This window comes from Sorex fumeus, unplaced genomic scaffold, assembly GCF_029834395.1.
Source record: "Sorex fumeus unplaced genomic scaffold, SorFum_2.1 ptg000047l, whole genome shotgun sequence".
Lineage (NCBI taxonomy): Eukaryota > Metazoa > Chordata > Mammalia > Eulipotyphla > Soricidae > Sorex > Sorex fumeus.
In genome coordinates this window covers 51,912,104-51,925,296 of record NW_026606104.1, presented here as the reverse complement: position 1 = coordinate 51,925,296, position 13,193 = coordinate 51,912,104, and the positions used below count along the sequence as shown (strand labels likewise).

Here is a 13,193-nt window from a genome sequence, read left to right as displayed (position 1 = left end):
TGGCTCTCCACACAGTGTGTTGTCAGGTAAAGGGCCTCACCCCCCAAGCGCTTCCCTACAGTGGAACCCTCTGTCACTAATCTGCTTCCCCTTCCTGACACAGAACAGGAGGATTGCTGACTTTTAAGTTTGGTGTTTGGGCCACAGTTGGTGGTGCTCAGGGCTTAACTCCTGACAGTGCTCAGGATAACATATGGGGATTGAAGATAGATTGCCTGTGTGGAAGGCAAGTGCCCTACCCACTGTGCTATCTCTCTGGCCCCAACCGCTGACATTCTGGAAACTCAGAACCAAATTGCAAGAAGACTAGAGGAACCCCAACATTTTTCATTGTGAATTGAAAGGTCCTTTGACCCTTGGCCTGTCCTGGGCCAGATGCCTCCTCCCTGCTCTCTTCCAGGTGGTCTGTGTCCCCTTTCCTGCTGAGTCTATGCTGGCACCCTCTTCCCGGCCTCATACAGTCACAGAATAACTGAACCCAACCACTGCTACTCGGTAGAGAAGTCAGGACACAGAGCAAAACACAGGAGTCACCATGTGGTCGAGGGGGCCCCACCACCCACAGACAGCCCTGCCAGATCTTCTCTGTTTCCTGAAAATCATGAAGCTTATACAAAGACCCCTGTGCTACTGGCAGGCCTGGGCCAAACCCAGCCTTAACTGACTCCCGGAGCTCCTACTGGACGAAGGCCCCCACCAACATGAGCTTGCCAGGCTTTCAACTAAAGGCCCAGCTTGCATGTCCTGGGCACCCAGTAGGCACAGCCACAGCCACGGCCCCTGTTCCCCTACGCCTGCTCCAGCACCATGTTAGCTCCAGACTCTGGATGGTGTGCTCTCATTATCAGAGCCCACAAGGGCCTGTCCAACCTCCTCCCAACACCCCACCTTCCACCCCAGCCAAAGACACTGGGCTTGAGTCAAGCTGCCTCCCTTGGGGACCCAGCTTCCTTCACCCAAGGCTGTTCTCTCAGACTGTGATTCCCTTTCGCCAGCCACCCCTCCCCACTTTGTCTACCAACTCAGCCTTCTCCCTCAAACATCTGTCCTCAGAAAAGCCCTCCCCGTCCACCCCCAAATTCGGCCACCTATTTCTGTCTTCTAATAGTATGTACTTTCCTTTCACAACCCCAACCACACACACGTGCGTGTGTGTGTGTGTATGAGAGAGAGAGAGATCTTTGCCCATCACTCCCATGACATTGTCCACCCCCTTTCCTTTCACCATTGTGCCATGGAACCTGGTCTGATGGCTGTCCCTAGGCATAAGCTTTGTCTGGATTGAACTTCATATCACTAGATCACCAGCTAATGCTGCTTCTTCAGTCTTCTTCTTGATCCCTGTAATGTATCCATGGGATATATCTAGGTTATAGGCTGTCACGGGAGTCCATTATCCTTTGGTGTGGTCGGGTGCTCCATGATATGAACACACCCCATTATTTTTTAGGAGAGGACCCTCCCAAGCAGTACTTAGGAGACCCCAGATCTCCTCCCAGAAATTTTCCACCAATCTGGCTGGTGATTCAATACCTGGATGCTCAGACCCAGCAGCACCCAGGGTTACCCGGGCCACCTCAGTAGTTCTTGGGGACCATATAGTGCTGGGAACTGAAATGAGGTTGGTTACATGCTAGCCAAGTACCTTAAACCCTCTGCTATCTCCCCAGTCCCAGACCACACTTAAATTTGTGGAAAAAAGTAAGAAAACCAATATGCTGTTGGACATTTGAGTTATTTCAATTTGGGAACACACAGTAGTGCTGCTGGGAATCTTCTCATCCACGCCTTTCCCTTGCTGGGTGTGTGTCCCGCACAGCCACACAAGCCCATTCACGCTCCCTGCTCCCACTAATGACAGCTGCCCTTGCCTGCACTCTGCCCCACTCTCGGTATAAAGTTCCTGTGACTTGAATCTTGGCCATTTGGCTGGCTTATGTAGTGGGCTTGTCCGTGAGGCTGTATTTTGCATTTTCCCTGACAACCAGAGATGTGGAGCATCTTTTCATATGCTAATGGATCATTTGAATCTTCTCTTTCCTGGAGTGCCTTTTTGAGCCTTTCAGCCACTTTTACAAATTGAGTTGCTTGTCATTTTCGTATTGATTTGCTGGAGTCTCTTGGTCTCCTGGGTAAGAGTCCTTAGCTGGAGAAGTGTGAGGGGCACGCCTATGGCGGATGAGTTTGCCTTTTACTCTCTTGGTAGCATCTTTTGAGGAGCAAAGTTCTTGATTTAAAGAAGTCCAATTCATCAATATTTTCCATTATGGCTAATGCCTTTTGTGCTCCCTCTCTTTTTGTCTCTCTTAAGGTCATGAAGATACTCCCCAATGTTCTCTTCTAGAAGCTCTGTTGTTTTATCTTCCACAGTTAGCTCTTGGATGGATCTCCAGCGGATTTTCTGTATGTGGTGGGAGGTAGGGGTTGAGGATTATTTTTCCTACTCGGTGCTATTGCAAGAGAAAACTGGTTCAGTTTCTCGGGAGAACCGTTTGGAAATAACTATCAAAACTGAATGTATGCCTGCAGGAATGTTCTATCTGCATCATAATAGCCAAACGTTGGAAATAAATTAGTGGTCTATCGGACGAAAAAGGGATTCATTTGGGATAGCTAGCCAATGGAAGTCTACTAGGCAGTTAAAAACAAAAAACAAGACACAACTCTTGCTCTGCAGAGCATTCTGCATAGAAACTCATATATGCTGAGTGGAGAACAGGGGGCCTGGGAGAGGGAGGGATACCCCGAGGATGACGACTGAAAGTGCGGGGAATGAGGGGAGCCTGCCTGGATATTGGGTGTTATAGGTTTTGATTCAAGTAGTAGGACCAACGTGGGTACAGTTACATATGCTAGTCATAAGTGAAAATGCATTCACATACTTAAAACAAATGCACGTTATTGTATTATGTCTCAATAAGAAAAAGTGTAAGTGGTTGGTTCGTCTCTGCCCAGTCTTCCTCAGTGCCCTGCAGAGCAGGCACCTAACTAGGCCCTGCCCTGACAGGAAGAACCACCATCCAGCCCTTGTGGCATTTCTGCAATTCACTCCAGCTCCCCACACGCCCCTCCATCCCTCAGGGAACTCCATGCTCCTGTGATCTGTTTTTGCCTTTGATCTTTGGTTTTTGAAAAAATAAAATAAATAAAAGGTATTTCTCAGGAGCAATCATTAGGAGTCTTCCAGGGGGCAAACTTTTGTCTAATTCTAAGGAACCCGGCACTAATTGGTTTTCCCCAGACAGAGGGCCCAGCCCCACTGCCCCTGCCAGGACCTGGACTCAGCCTCCTCCTTGGTGGGGGTAAGGGGGGCTAGCAATGAACCTGAAACCCACCCCTGCCCCACCAGCTCAGGTCGAATAAAACCTTCCCTTCAGATGAGGCCTTTCCCCATTAAAAAGGACTTTCACTCACTGTCTTCAGTTTTTTTTTAATGTTTTATTGGAAATGGAAAGACAAGCAACAGGCCGGCAGGAGCTCAGCGGCCTTGCAGGGCACGGTGCCTCCTCCCAGGCCTGACCCACAAGGCCTGGAATCGACCCAGCGCTCCCCAGGCTCCTTCGCCTCCACTTATTCTCCCGACTGCTCAATTCCTTTTAAGACACGCATTGATTGGGATAATTTTGGCTATAACTACGATTGCCACGGGGAGGGGGAGGGGCTCCATTCAGGCTGTGGATCCCTGCGATGTCTGTGAACCACAGAGTTACAGTCAAATGACCAGAAAATGGATTCAGAATTGGAGCCACAAATAATGTAATTACTGCAGTGGTGTGCTTGGGGCTGCCAGAACAAGGGCTGGAAACATCTGGAGATGGAGCTGCAGCTGCTTGACTGGCTTCAGTCCCTTCGTCCTTTCCAGGCAGGAAGATCCTCAGATGGTGGAAGGAACAGGACGGAAGTGAGGAAATAGGTTTAGGGAAAGGTACACGAAGAGAGGTCAAGGGCAAGACCCAGGTGAGGCAGCCTCGCTAGTGCCATCCACCACCCAACACCAAGAGTTAGTCCCGCATCGTTGACAAAAGGAGACTAGAGTGATTGTCCCTTCATCACCTCTCAGCACCAATGCATGGTCACTGCCAACAGTGGTGTCACCTCTGCCTTGAACAATGCCCCACATCCATAACCCCCTGCTGGCCTCATTCCCCTCACATTCCCCCCACTGTCATGAGGCCGTGACAGCCCCATCTGCATCCTCACCAGCCTCATCCACACCTACAGCATCACTAGTGTCCCTGTCTGTGTCATCACTATTCACAATGGCATTGTCACCTTCAGCACAACCAACCTCATCAACCCCACCCAAATTGTCACAGACAAAGAGAGACAGAGAACCAAGGTCACATGTAGCTTGTCTCACACATGGCTCAGCCTGGTTTGATCCCGGGTACCACCAGGTGTGACCCCAAGCCTGAAGTTGTCACAGATGACGTCCATCTGCATCCTGGCCACCACAACCTCCTCCGCATTCATCTTCAGTCCTTCTCATCACCAGCATTTGCATCTCCTCCTCACCTCATCATCTCCAGAGCCAGTATTGCCATGGCACTGACATATTTCTACCACCAGTCCTGCCATCACCCTCCCATCTTTATGACACAGCATCAGTCTTGTCGATGGCTACCCCCTGTACTCCCTCCACACACACACACACACACACACACACACACACACACACACACATCAATGTCATCACCATGATCCCCGACCAGATCTTACAGTGTGGCCTTCACATCACAACTTGGATTGCAGGGACCTGGGTGGTTGTTCTCAGACTTGTGCCCAAGTTCTCCTCCTTCAGGATCACTCCTAATGACCTGCTGCATTGTGGGTGTTTGTTCCTCTCATCCCAGCCTTGGTTCAACAGAGCACCCAGACACTGGGCACGAGTGCTGGGGGAACCTGGGGCTGGAGGGCAAAGGGTGAAAGGCAAAAATCACTTCATGGTGGTGGGAGTGACAGGAAGGAGACACATGGTTATTCCCTAAGCCACCATTAAAGTGTCAGAGGGGAGAATGAGAGGCAACCAGGCAGAGTGGGACAGAACCAGGCAACAACTAGAAGATTCCACTGTTGGGAAGCAGAGAAGGCGAGAAACTTCCAGATTTCATGGGGTGCCGCTGCTTCTGTCGGACTGGAGGGAGAAGCAGGCTGAGACAGCAGTCATTCTGCCACATCTGCAGGCTGGTGTCCAGCCTCCAGGGCCACAGTGTGATGCATGTGCAGTGTTTTCCTTAGACCTGGCCATCTTCAGTGGCGGGTGGGGCGGCGTGATCAGGGCAGACATGGGATATACCCAGACACAGAAGAGGGGTATGGACAGCCAGGCCCAGGTCCTCGGGGCCAGGGCATAGACAGAGAAAGTCCCAGATTGGACGACTTGCCAACCCACCCCAGATCCCGTTTGGGGGCATTTCCCATCTTTGGGGTTCATTTCACACAGACCACCCCCCAGGCATAGTTCACCAGAGGGTGGTGCCTGCAGGGACAGATCTGCTTCCAGACTCGGCCTCCAGCCCCGCTGGGAAAGCCCCACATTCCTCTGCACCACTATCCCCGCACTTGGTGACAAGGCCCTGGGTTACCCGGCATGCCCGTACAGGCCCTCCCCCTGCCCCTGGTCGACGTCCTGTTCCTTTTCTGGGCCCTCAGTGGTGTTCTCTGGTGCAGTGGAGGAAGCACAGCTCACAGGAAACCATTATTATAGAGCATCCCCATTCTCACGAGCCACAACTGCAGGAGAATGGACCAGAAGTCAGGGGGCAGTACACGGAGCCTCCACACCAGACATTCTGATGGATTCAGAGCCATCCTGTGCCCTTGCCACTGTGCCACCTAAGCTCAGTCACGAGGGCCCCTCCAGACCCCGCGTTAGTGATTCTGCTCTCTCTGGGCGCCTCCTCCCCAGGGAGGGTGTATGGGAGGTGCCCGACCTGCCTGCCTGGACCTGGTGGCCTGCCAGTCTGCTCTGCTCCAGAATGAAACCCTGAGTCCCCTTCTCAGTCATCCTGACCACCTCCAGGCCTGCGTGAGGGAGAACCAGGTGGCCCTGGTGACACCTCTAGGTCTAATCTGGGGGTCACCAGGGGACAGTGCCGGCAGGGGTATGGACAGAGCTCAGACATCAGGGCTGGGGTATTTATATGGGCATCTGGGCATCTGAGCAGTGTGCTGAGATATGGAAGGGGGGCGAGTTGGAGTTGGCATAGGGGGGCTGGCCAGGGCTGGGGGTCTTCACTGAGCCCTCAGGGATCAGTATCTCAGCCCTTTCTGTCTCTCCAGTTTCCACCTGGCACAGAGCTGGCAACGAGGACAATGGTGGTCACCCGCCCCCCCTCCCCACCTGCCCAGTCCATTCTGTGGCACCGTGCTGAGGCCCTCCTGTGCATTATCTCCTTCTGCAGTGCTGTGCTGTGCTTGCAGGAGGCCAGGGCTGTTCCACCTGGTTTCCAGAAGCAACAGGCAAGATGCAGAGAGATCTGGGGAGGCTGCACTTAGAGGGGTCTGGGGCGTTTGCCCCCACATGTGTTTATGGGATTGTGCCTGCAGCCCAGCCTGACACTCTGTCCTTGTCCCTCGCTCTACCACAGCCTGTGACCAGCTGGCCCTGGGCGTGGTGGCGATCTTCGGGCCCTCACAGGGCTCCTGCACCAATGCCGTCCAGTCCATCTGCAATGCCCTGGAGGTGCCCCACATCCAGTTGCGCTGGAAACACCACCCGCTGGACAACAAAGACACCTTCTATGTCAACCTGTACCCCGACTACGCCTCCCTCAGTCACGCCATCCTTGACCTGGTGCAGTACCTCAAGTGGCGGTCGGCCACGGTGGTCTACGACGACAGCACAGGTGGGTGCTGGGCACTGGGGTGCAGGTGTTGCTCAGAGGTTCAGTATCAGGCTCCTGACTGCTCCCCAACTCAGTTGACTCCCTCAAGAAAAGACTCACATTCACATCTAAGGTCTCTCCAGTGTCCCCACACTCGTCCCTACATCCCCGCCTGGCCACTTGCACTCAGCCTCAGCCCACCTCACAACTACCTCCCATCCTTCCCCAAACTTCCACCTCCCCTGAGCTCACGTCTGCACGCAGCTTCACCTGAGCACTGTACTTACACAGGTGTAGGACAACCTCCCGGTTATAGCCACGCCCACCGCAGGCCACACCCACAGGCCATAGTCACGCCCACAGCAACGGGGCCACGCCCACATCTGTGTAGCCACTCCCACTCGCAGCCCTGCAGCACCTGTACTTGTAAGTTGCACCTGTACTTGTAAAGTTACATCCCCACCGATGAATCCCCACCTGCAGCGAGCGTGTCAGGCTTTGGATTCAGTGTGATCAGAAGGTGTGTGCCAGCTATGAGGCTCACTAGCTGCATAGTGTGGAGCTGTCTCCTCTCCTCCTCATTCTTCCCCAGACATTGCTTAACCTTCCCAGCCTTCTAAGAGAGAACGACCTTGGCAAGTTACTTAATTCATCTGGCCCTCCTCTACACATCGCAAATCGAGAGCTGAAGCCTCCAGTCTGGAAAGTGCCTTCCTGCTCTTGGCTGTTCAATGCGAGTGTTTGGTGACCTCCTTGTGGGGATCAAGACAAGGGGGAAAGATTCCCTCCGAAAAGACAAAACTGAGAGTCGCTTAACCTGGACTTCTCCAGGTGTCTCCTGAGCTTCTGCTACAGCACCAGGCAGAAGCTCAGGACTCCTTTCTGCACAGTGGTCCCTGCAGCAGGTCTTTGCCATCAAGGGGTGCTCCCTGCCAGCTCCAACTCACCACCGGTGTCTCTGCAGCCCTGGAGATCTGTCCTAACACACAAAACAATTGTTGATCCTTGAACCTTTTTCTGCTTTTGGACCATGTGTTTTTGGGGATTTAGCGTGAGGCCTGGTCTAACATAGATGTTTTAATTTTTTTTTTATTTTTGGGTCACACCTGGCAATGCACAAGGGTTACTCCTGGGTCTGCACTCAGGAATTACTCCTGGCGGTGCTCAGGGGACCATATGGGTTGCTGGGAATTAAACCCAGGCTGGCCTCGTGCAAGGCAAACGCCCTACCCGCTGTGCTATCACTCCAGCCCCTAAAATTATTTTTTTAAGTGAATCAAAAATCAAGTTAAAAAAAACTCAACTTTTGCAGGAAAATGATGTAATTGGGTGCTGGTAAAGAAGAGAGTGGGACCTGGTTGTCCCACGTTATTTTGCCCACACTCTCAGAGAGTAGGTGTTCTCCTGGCAGTTGCAAGACATTGGAACCAAGAATCATGGAGCACATGGGTTCAGTCAGAATTAGAGACACTGGAAAGAGTAAACTCTGTGGCTTTGGCCAGTCTGGCTGACCTCTCAGCAGAGAGAGACAAGGGCGGGGCCTGGGAATGCTGGAACCCTCTGAGGGACTGGCAACAGCAGAGGGGAAAGAGCAAGCAAAACTGAGCAGGTAGGACTGTGTCTTGTGTTCCTTCCAGATAGATAGAGCCTGGTTTGGGGAGACAATTCAAATAGGGTATTTTTGTTTTTCTTGTGTGGCCACACCCAGTGGTGCTGGGATACAGGAAGCATTCAGTGCTGGGATCGAACCCAGGACCTTACACTTGCTTTATGTGCTCTACTGCTGGCATCATCTCACTGGCTCCCCTAGGATTTTTGTTACGTGACTCCTAACTTTCCTTAGTAAGTTTCTACTTTTTTTTTTCGCTTTTGGGTCACACCGGCAATGCTCAGGGGTTACTCCTGGCTTTGCACTCAGGAATTACTCCTGGCACTGCTCAAGGGACCATATGGGATGCTGGGAATCGAACCCAGGTCTGCCATGTGCAAGGCAAATGCCCTATACTCTGTGCTCTCACTCCAGCCCCTCCTTAGTGAGTTCCTTAATGTGACCTCCTAACTCTTGTCCAGGAGGACTGTCCCAGAACCTTTCAGAGACCATTCCATAAAGTTCCCTGGGTCTGTCCCTATGTCTCTGAGCATAGTCAGAAGAGGATGGGGTAGTGTTAGTTGGCACCTACCAACCACAGTCATCTGTTGGGACCAAAGTATTGCCACCCAGACATGCTCAAAGGGGACACTTGAACTATGCATTTCTATAATAAAGTTATGTAACAAATAAAACCCCTTCCCCCCCAAAAAATAAAAAAAAAACGACTTAGTGACTTAGAATAATCAACCTGTATCTACCTCAAGGTTTGCAGAGGCAGCTAGACATGGCTAGACAGTTCTTCCTGTCTCAGCTCTATTCCTCACCTGCCTGGGACTTGGCTGGGCTAGGCTGGCCATGGCCAGGGTGGCAGGCAGGGACAGTCTCCTCCACCTGTCCCTCATTCGCCAGCAGGCTAGCCTAAGCCTGCTGTCATGACCATGGAAGGGGACAAAACAACTAAGCCAAAGTGTACTGTGTCATGCCTGCTGATAGGTTAGGGACCAGAACACATCCTATGATTGAGCCCAGTGCAGGGGGTGGTATGGCACCCTGCTTCGGGGATGGCACAGCAGAGCTACATGGAAAGGGCATCACCATGGGCAGGGTGAAGAATCGGGGTCATCTCGACAGTCTCCTACAGGGGAAATGGCTTTGAAGTGCAGCCAGGATTTAAGAAATGGATGTGGTCGAGAGATGAGAAGATAGTGACACTGAGAGAAGAGCCGATATTTCTAGTTCCCCAGAAGTAGGAGGGGCACGATGTTCCATGCAAGGCCACACAGGGGGGCACCAGGGCTGACTGACGACGGGAGGCCTGGACAAGGGAAAAGCAGGGGCAGAGGCAAGAGCCTTTATTACAACAGTCTGGTCACAGGCGTGGTTAGTTGACATCAGCCCTCAATGGTGGGGTGCTAAACCCAGTTAGAGGGCTCATTGAATTTTCAATCTCACTCTTAGTTTGGCCCATGATTTCAGGATGTCAAACCATTACAAAATATCCAGATATTGTCACAGCACCCAACAGTGTTGGAGAGAGCTTTGCCTGTGTTCACTTCTCTAGCTAATACAACACCAAGACAAACCCATTCCAAAGAAAGGGGCTTTGATTTTTTTTTTGTTTTGTTTTTTGGGTCACACCCAGCGATGCACAGGGGTTACTCCTGGCTCTGCACTCAGGAGTTACTCCTGCCGGTGCTCAGGGGACCATATGGGATGCTGGGAATCGAACCTGGGTCGGCCGCGTGCAAGGCAAAAGCCCTACCCGCTGTGCTATCTCTCCAGCCCCCAAGAAAGGGGCTTTGAAAACCTGAGGTGGACAAAGGTTCTGAGAGTTGACAGATGGAGTCTTGTTTTTTTTTGTTTTTTTTTTTTACCCCCTGCTGCCACACTGCCAGAGCCCAGGGGTCCGCAAGTCTCCTCCGTTGGCCTCAGTCTCTCCATCTGTAGCTCCGGATCGAGTCTCCCTGCTCTCTACCTTCGAGGACAGGGAGCTGGTTAAGTAGGGTAATGAATGCAGAAGCGCTTTGTAAGTGAAAAGCATGATTCACTGCAGATATTTTGAGAGAGATTGATTGGGGAAGCAGCCAGAAAGGAAAGCTCAGCTCAGGCAAACAAAGAGAGCCTAGACTTCTGCTGGGCTGGAGTGTGGAGGGGCTGAGATGAGCCCCTGGTCCCCTTCGGGAATACACTGATGGGAAGGAGAGATGACACAGGGCGGGGGGCGGGGGGAGGCTCAAGGGCTACTGTGCTTCACATGGGGCAGTACACTTAGTTGACAAGAAGGCCCTGGTGGCTTCTGCACTGTCCAGGCTGTCCCTGTCCTCATGTCCTGCATTCCCGAAGTCCTCATACCTGCCGAAGCTATACACGAACCTGGAAGCCCAACACATAGAAGCAGAGTGGGCAGCTGGGGCCTTGTAGGAACTTGGGAGTGAGTGGCAGGATACTTTGCTACCCTCAGCATTTCTAGGGGTACTTAGGGGGAAGGAAGCTGGGAGTGTTTGGGGGGACGAGGTTGTTGCTGCTTCCTACTCTGCGAACGCCAGCCAATACCCTCATCCTGTTTCTCCTCCCATCAAGTCTGATCACAGGAGGCACTGGTGTGATCCAGACCATTCCAGGGCTCCAGCACCCTCTCTCAGCCTGTATGCCAAGGGCTCCTGACGCTTCCAGGCTGGAGTGCTTTGTGGGGGGCTGGCATATTTGTTTCTATCCGTCCTGGCAGAGGAAGTGATGGGGACCAATCAGATTGCCTGTCTGGCACCCAGCCCTCAGGAATGGGGATGAGACCCAGGTGTGTGGACCTGAAACAGTTTGAGAGCCCAGAACTATCTATTGGGGACTCCTGAAGTGGGCTGTCTGCATGGAGGTGGGGTGGGGGTTGTCCAGATCAGGGCTGCTATAACCAGGATTGCAAACTTTAATCCAGAGTAATGTAGATTGAGCAAAGATGGGGGTGGGAGTAGGCGGGGATTGTTGGTAGCCTCTACTAGGAAAGTTCAGGAGTAATTTTAGCCTCAGGTGCCATTTGATTCAGGGATTCAAACGGGCGCTATCAGGATGGAGTTGCTATTTTTCCTCTGGCTTCTGCCACGTTAGACTCTTTGAGTTCCATGTGCTGGCCCCAGGCTTACACTCTCCCTATTTGGGGTTAAATGACATAAAGGTGTTTCTTACCCCTTCTGAAAGTTGCTTTGATAAGGCCAGCTGATGTCATATCCTTACCTGGAGGAGTGTGTGTGCTCCTCAGCCAGGTGGGGGTCACGTGTTGTGCACCTGGAGCTCGGGAGACTGGGTCCCATGGATGGAGGGATTCAAGCAGGTGTTCCCTGAAGAAAACCAGAGTTATTGGTGGGGGGTAAAAGTGTGGCCACATGCACACACAGGCTGGACACAGACCCTGATCCCTAAGTGTGGGCAAAGCTGGAATAAGGAGGTGGGGGGCGGGGGGCTGCCGGCCCCTCCCTGCAGAGAGCAGGCATCACAGAGAGCAAGAACAGACCGTGAAATAGAGATGGAAATGAGCTTAATTAGACCTCAGTGAGCCATTTGTCTCCAGGAAGAGACACCCCATTCTCCCTGGAAGTCCCGGATGAAGAGCTCATTAGTCGCAGGCTGTGGGGATGCGTGTTTCAGCGTGAGGGGGAAAACCGCATCGGCGAGGTCACACGTGACTGCAACTGGGCGCTGAGCAGCACCCAGCGATGGGACCCAGCCAGGGCAGGCAACATCCGAGAATATATATAGAACAGGGGCAGTGAGAGAAGGCCAGAGGAGGCCAGTGATGAGAAGCGGGACCCCAAACTGAGAAGGGAGGCTGGGGAGGAGAGATCTGGGCTGTTTGGTGCAGGGGGGGCGGGCCTCCTGGAAGAGTGTTTACCTGAAAGCCATCTATCCTGGGAGGGGGCTGGACCCAGTCACCACCTGGCCCTCCCCAAATGCGCATTCGACACAGCTGGAACTTCCCTTGTGCCTGTAGCTGGAGCAGGTCACAGGCCTCACAGTGCTCTAGGGGGCTGGGTGAATAAGGGTCTCCTCTGCACCTCACTCCACAGTCTGTTCACTGGTTTAGAGAGCCATGATCAGTGTGTACTGGGCGCTTTGGAATCTACATTTTTATATACATCTACACGTACCAGCCATGGTGTGTGCACACGCGTGTCCTACACAGGTGTGCTTCAGCCCAGGGACACACCCTGTCTCCACAGACGTGTGTGCTGTGCTCCTCGTGCACACGCCTGCACGCATATGTACTAGGAGCCCATATCCAGGCCGGACTGCTCCCACTCGTGTCCCTGTCCCCGCACTCGCCCCTCTCTCCATGGGCTGGGATCCGCATTCACGTGCAGATGCAGACATGAGCCATAGGCAGCTGTGCCCAGCACTCATGCTTTCACGTGTGCACACTCATGTGTTTTGTGCCCCCGGGCCTCTCAGGGCTCATCCGCCTACAGGAGCTCATCATGGCTCCGTCAAGATACAACATCCGCCTAAAGATCCGCCAGCTGCCCCTGGACTCAGACGACGCACGGCCCCTGCTGAAGGAGATGAAGCGCGGCCGGGAATTCCGCATCATCTTCGACTGCAGCCACACCATGGCCGCGCAGATTCTCAAGCAGGTACGTGAGCGCTGGCCAGTGGGGCGGGCTGGCTGGCACGTGTGTGGCCCCTCTCCTGCCCCCACCATAGACTTCTGTGTTCTCTCAGACCCCAGCTCCGCCTCCTTTCTGATTTCATAGCCTTGGGTGTTCTCTTGGCCTCTTCGAGCTTCTGTT

At 53.0% G+C, this 13,193-nt stretch overlaps 1 protein-coding gene across 1 annotated transcript in view; it reads left to right on the top strand.

Annotated features, from left to right (window-relative positions):
* The window catches only part of GRIK3 (glutamate ionotropic receptor kainate type subunit 3), a 197,182-nt gene that overhangs the window by 123,331 nt on the left and 60,658 nt on the right, over window positions 1-13,193 (top strand). Inside the window, exons 3-4 of the mRNA XM_056123057.1 lie at window positions 6,591-6,848; window positions 12,856-13,037. Coding sequence (XP_055979032.1) covers window positions 6,591-6,848; window positions 12,856-13,037 — 440 coding nt within the window. The remainder of the gene's footprint in view (window positions 1-6,590; window positions 6,849-12,855; window positions 13,038-13,193) is intronic.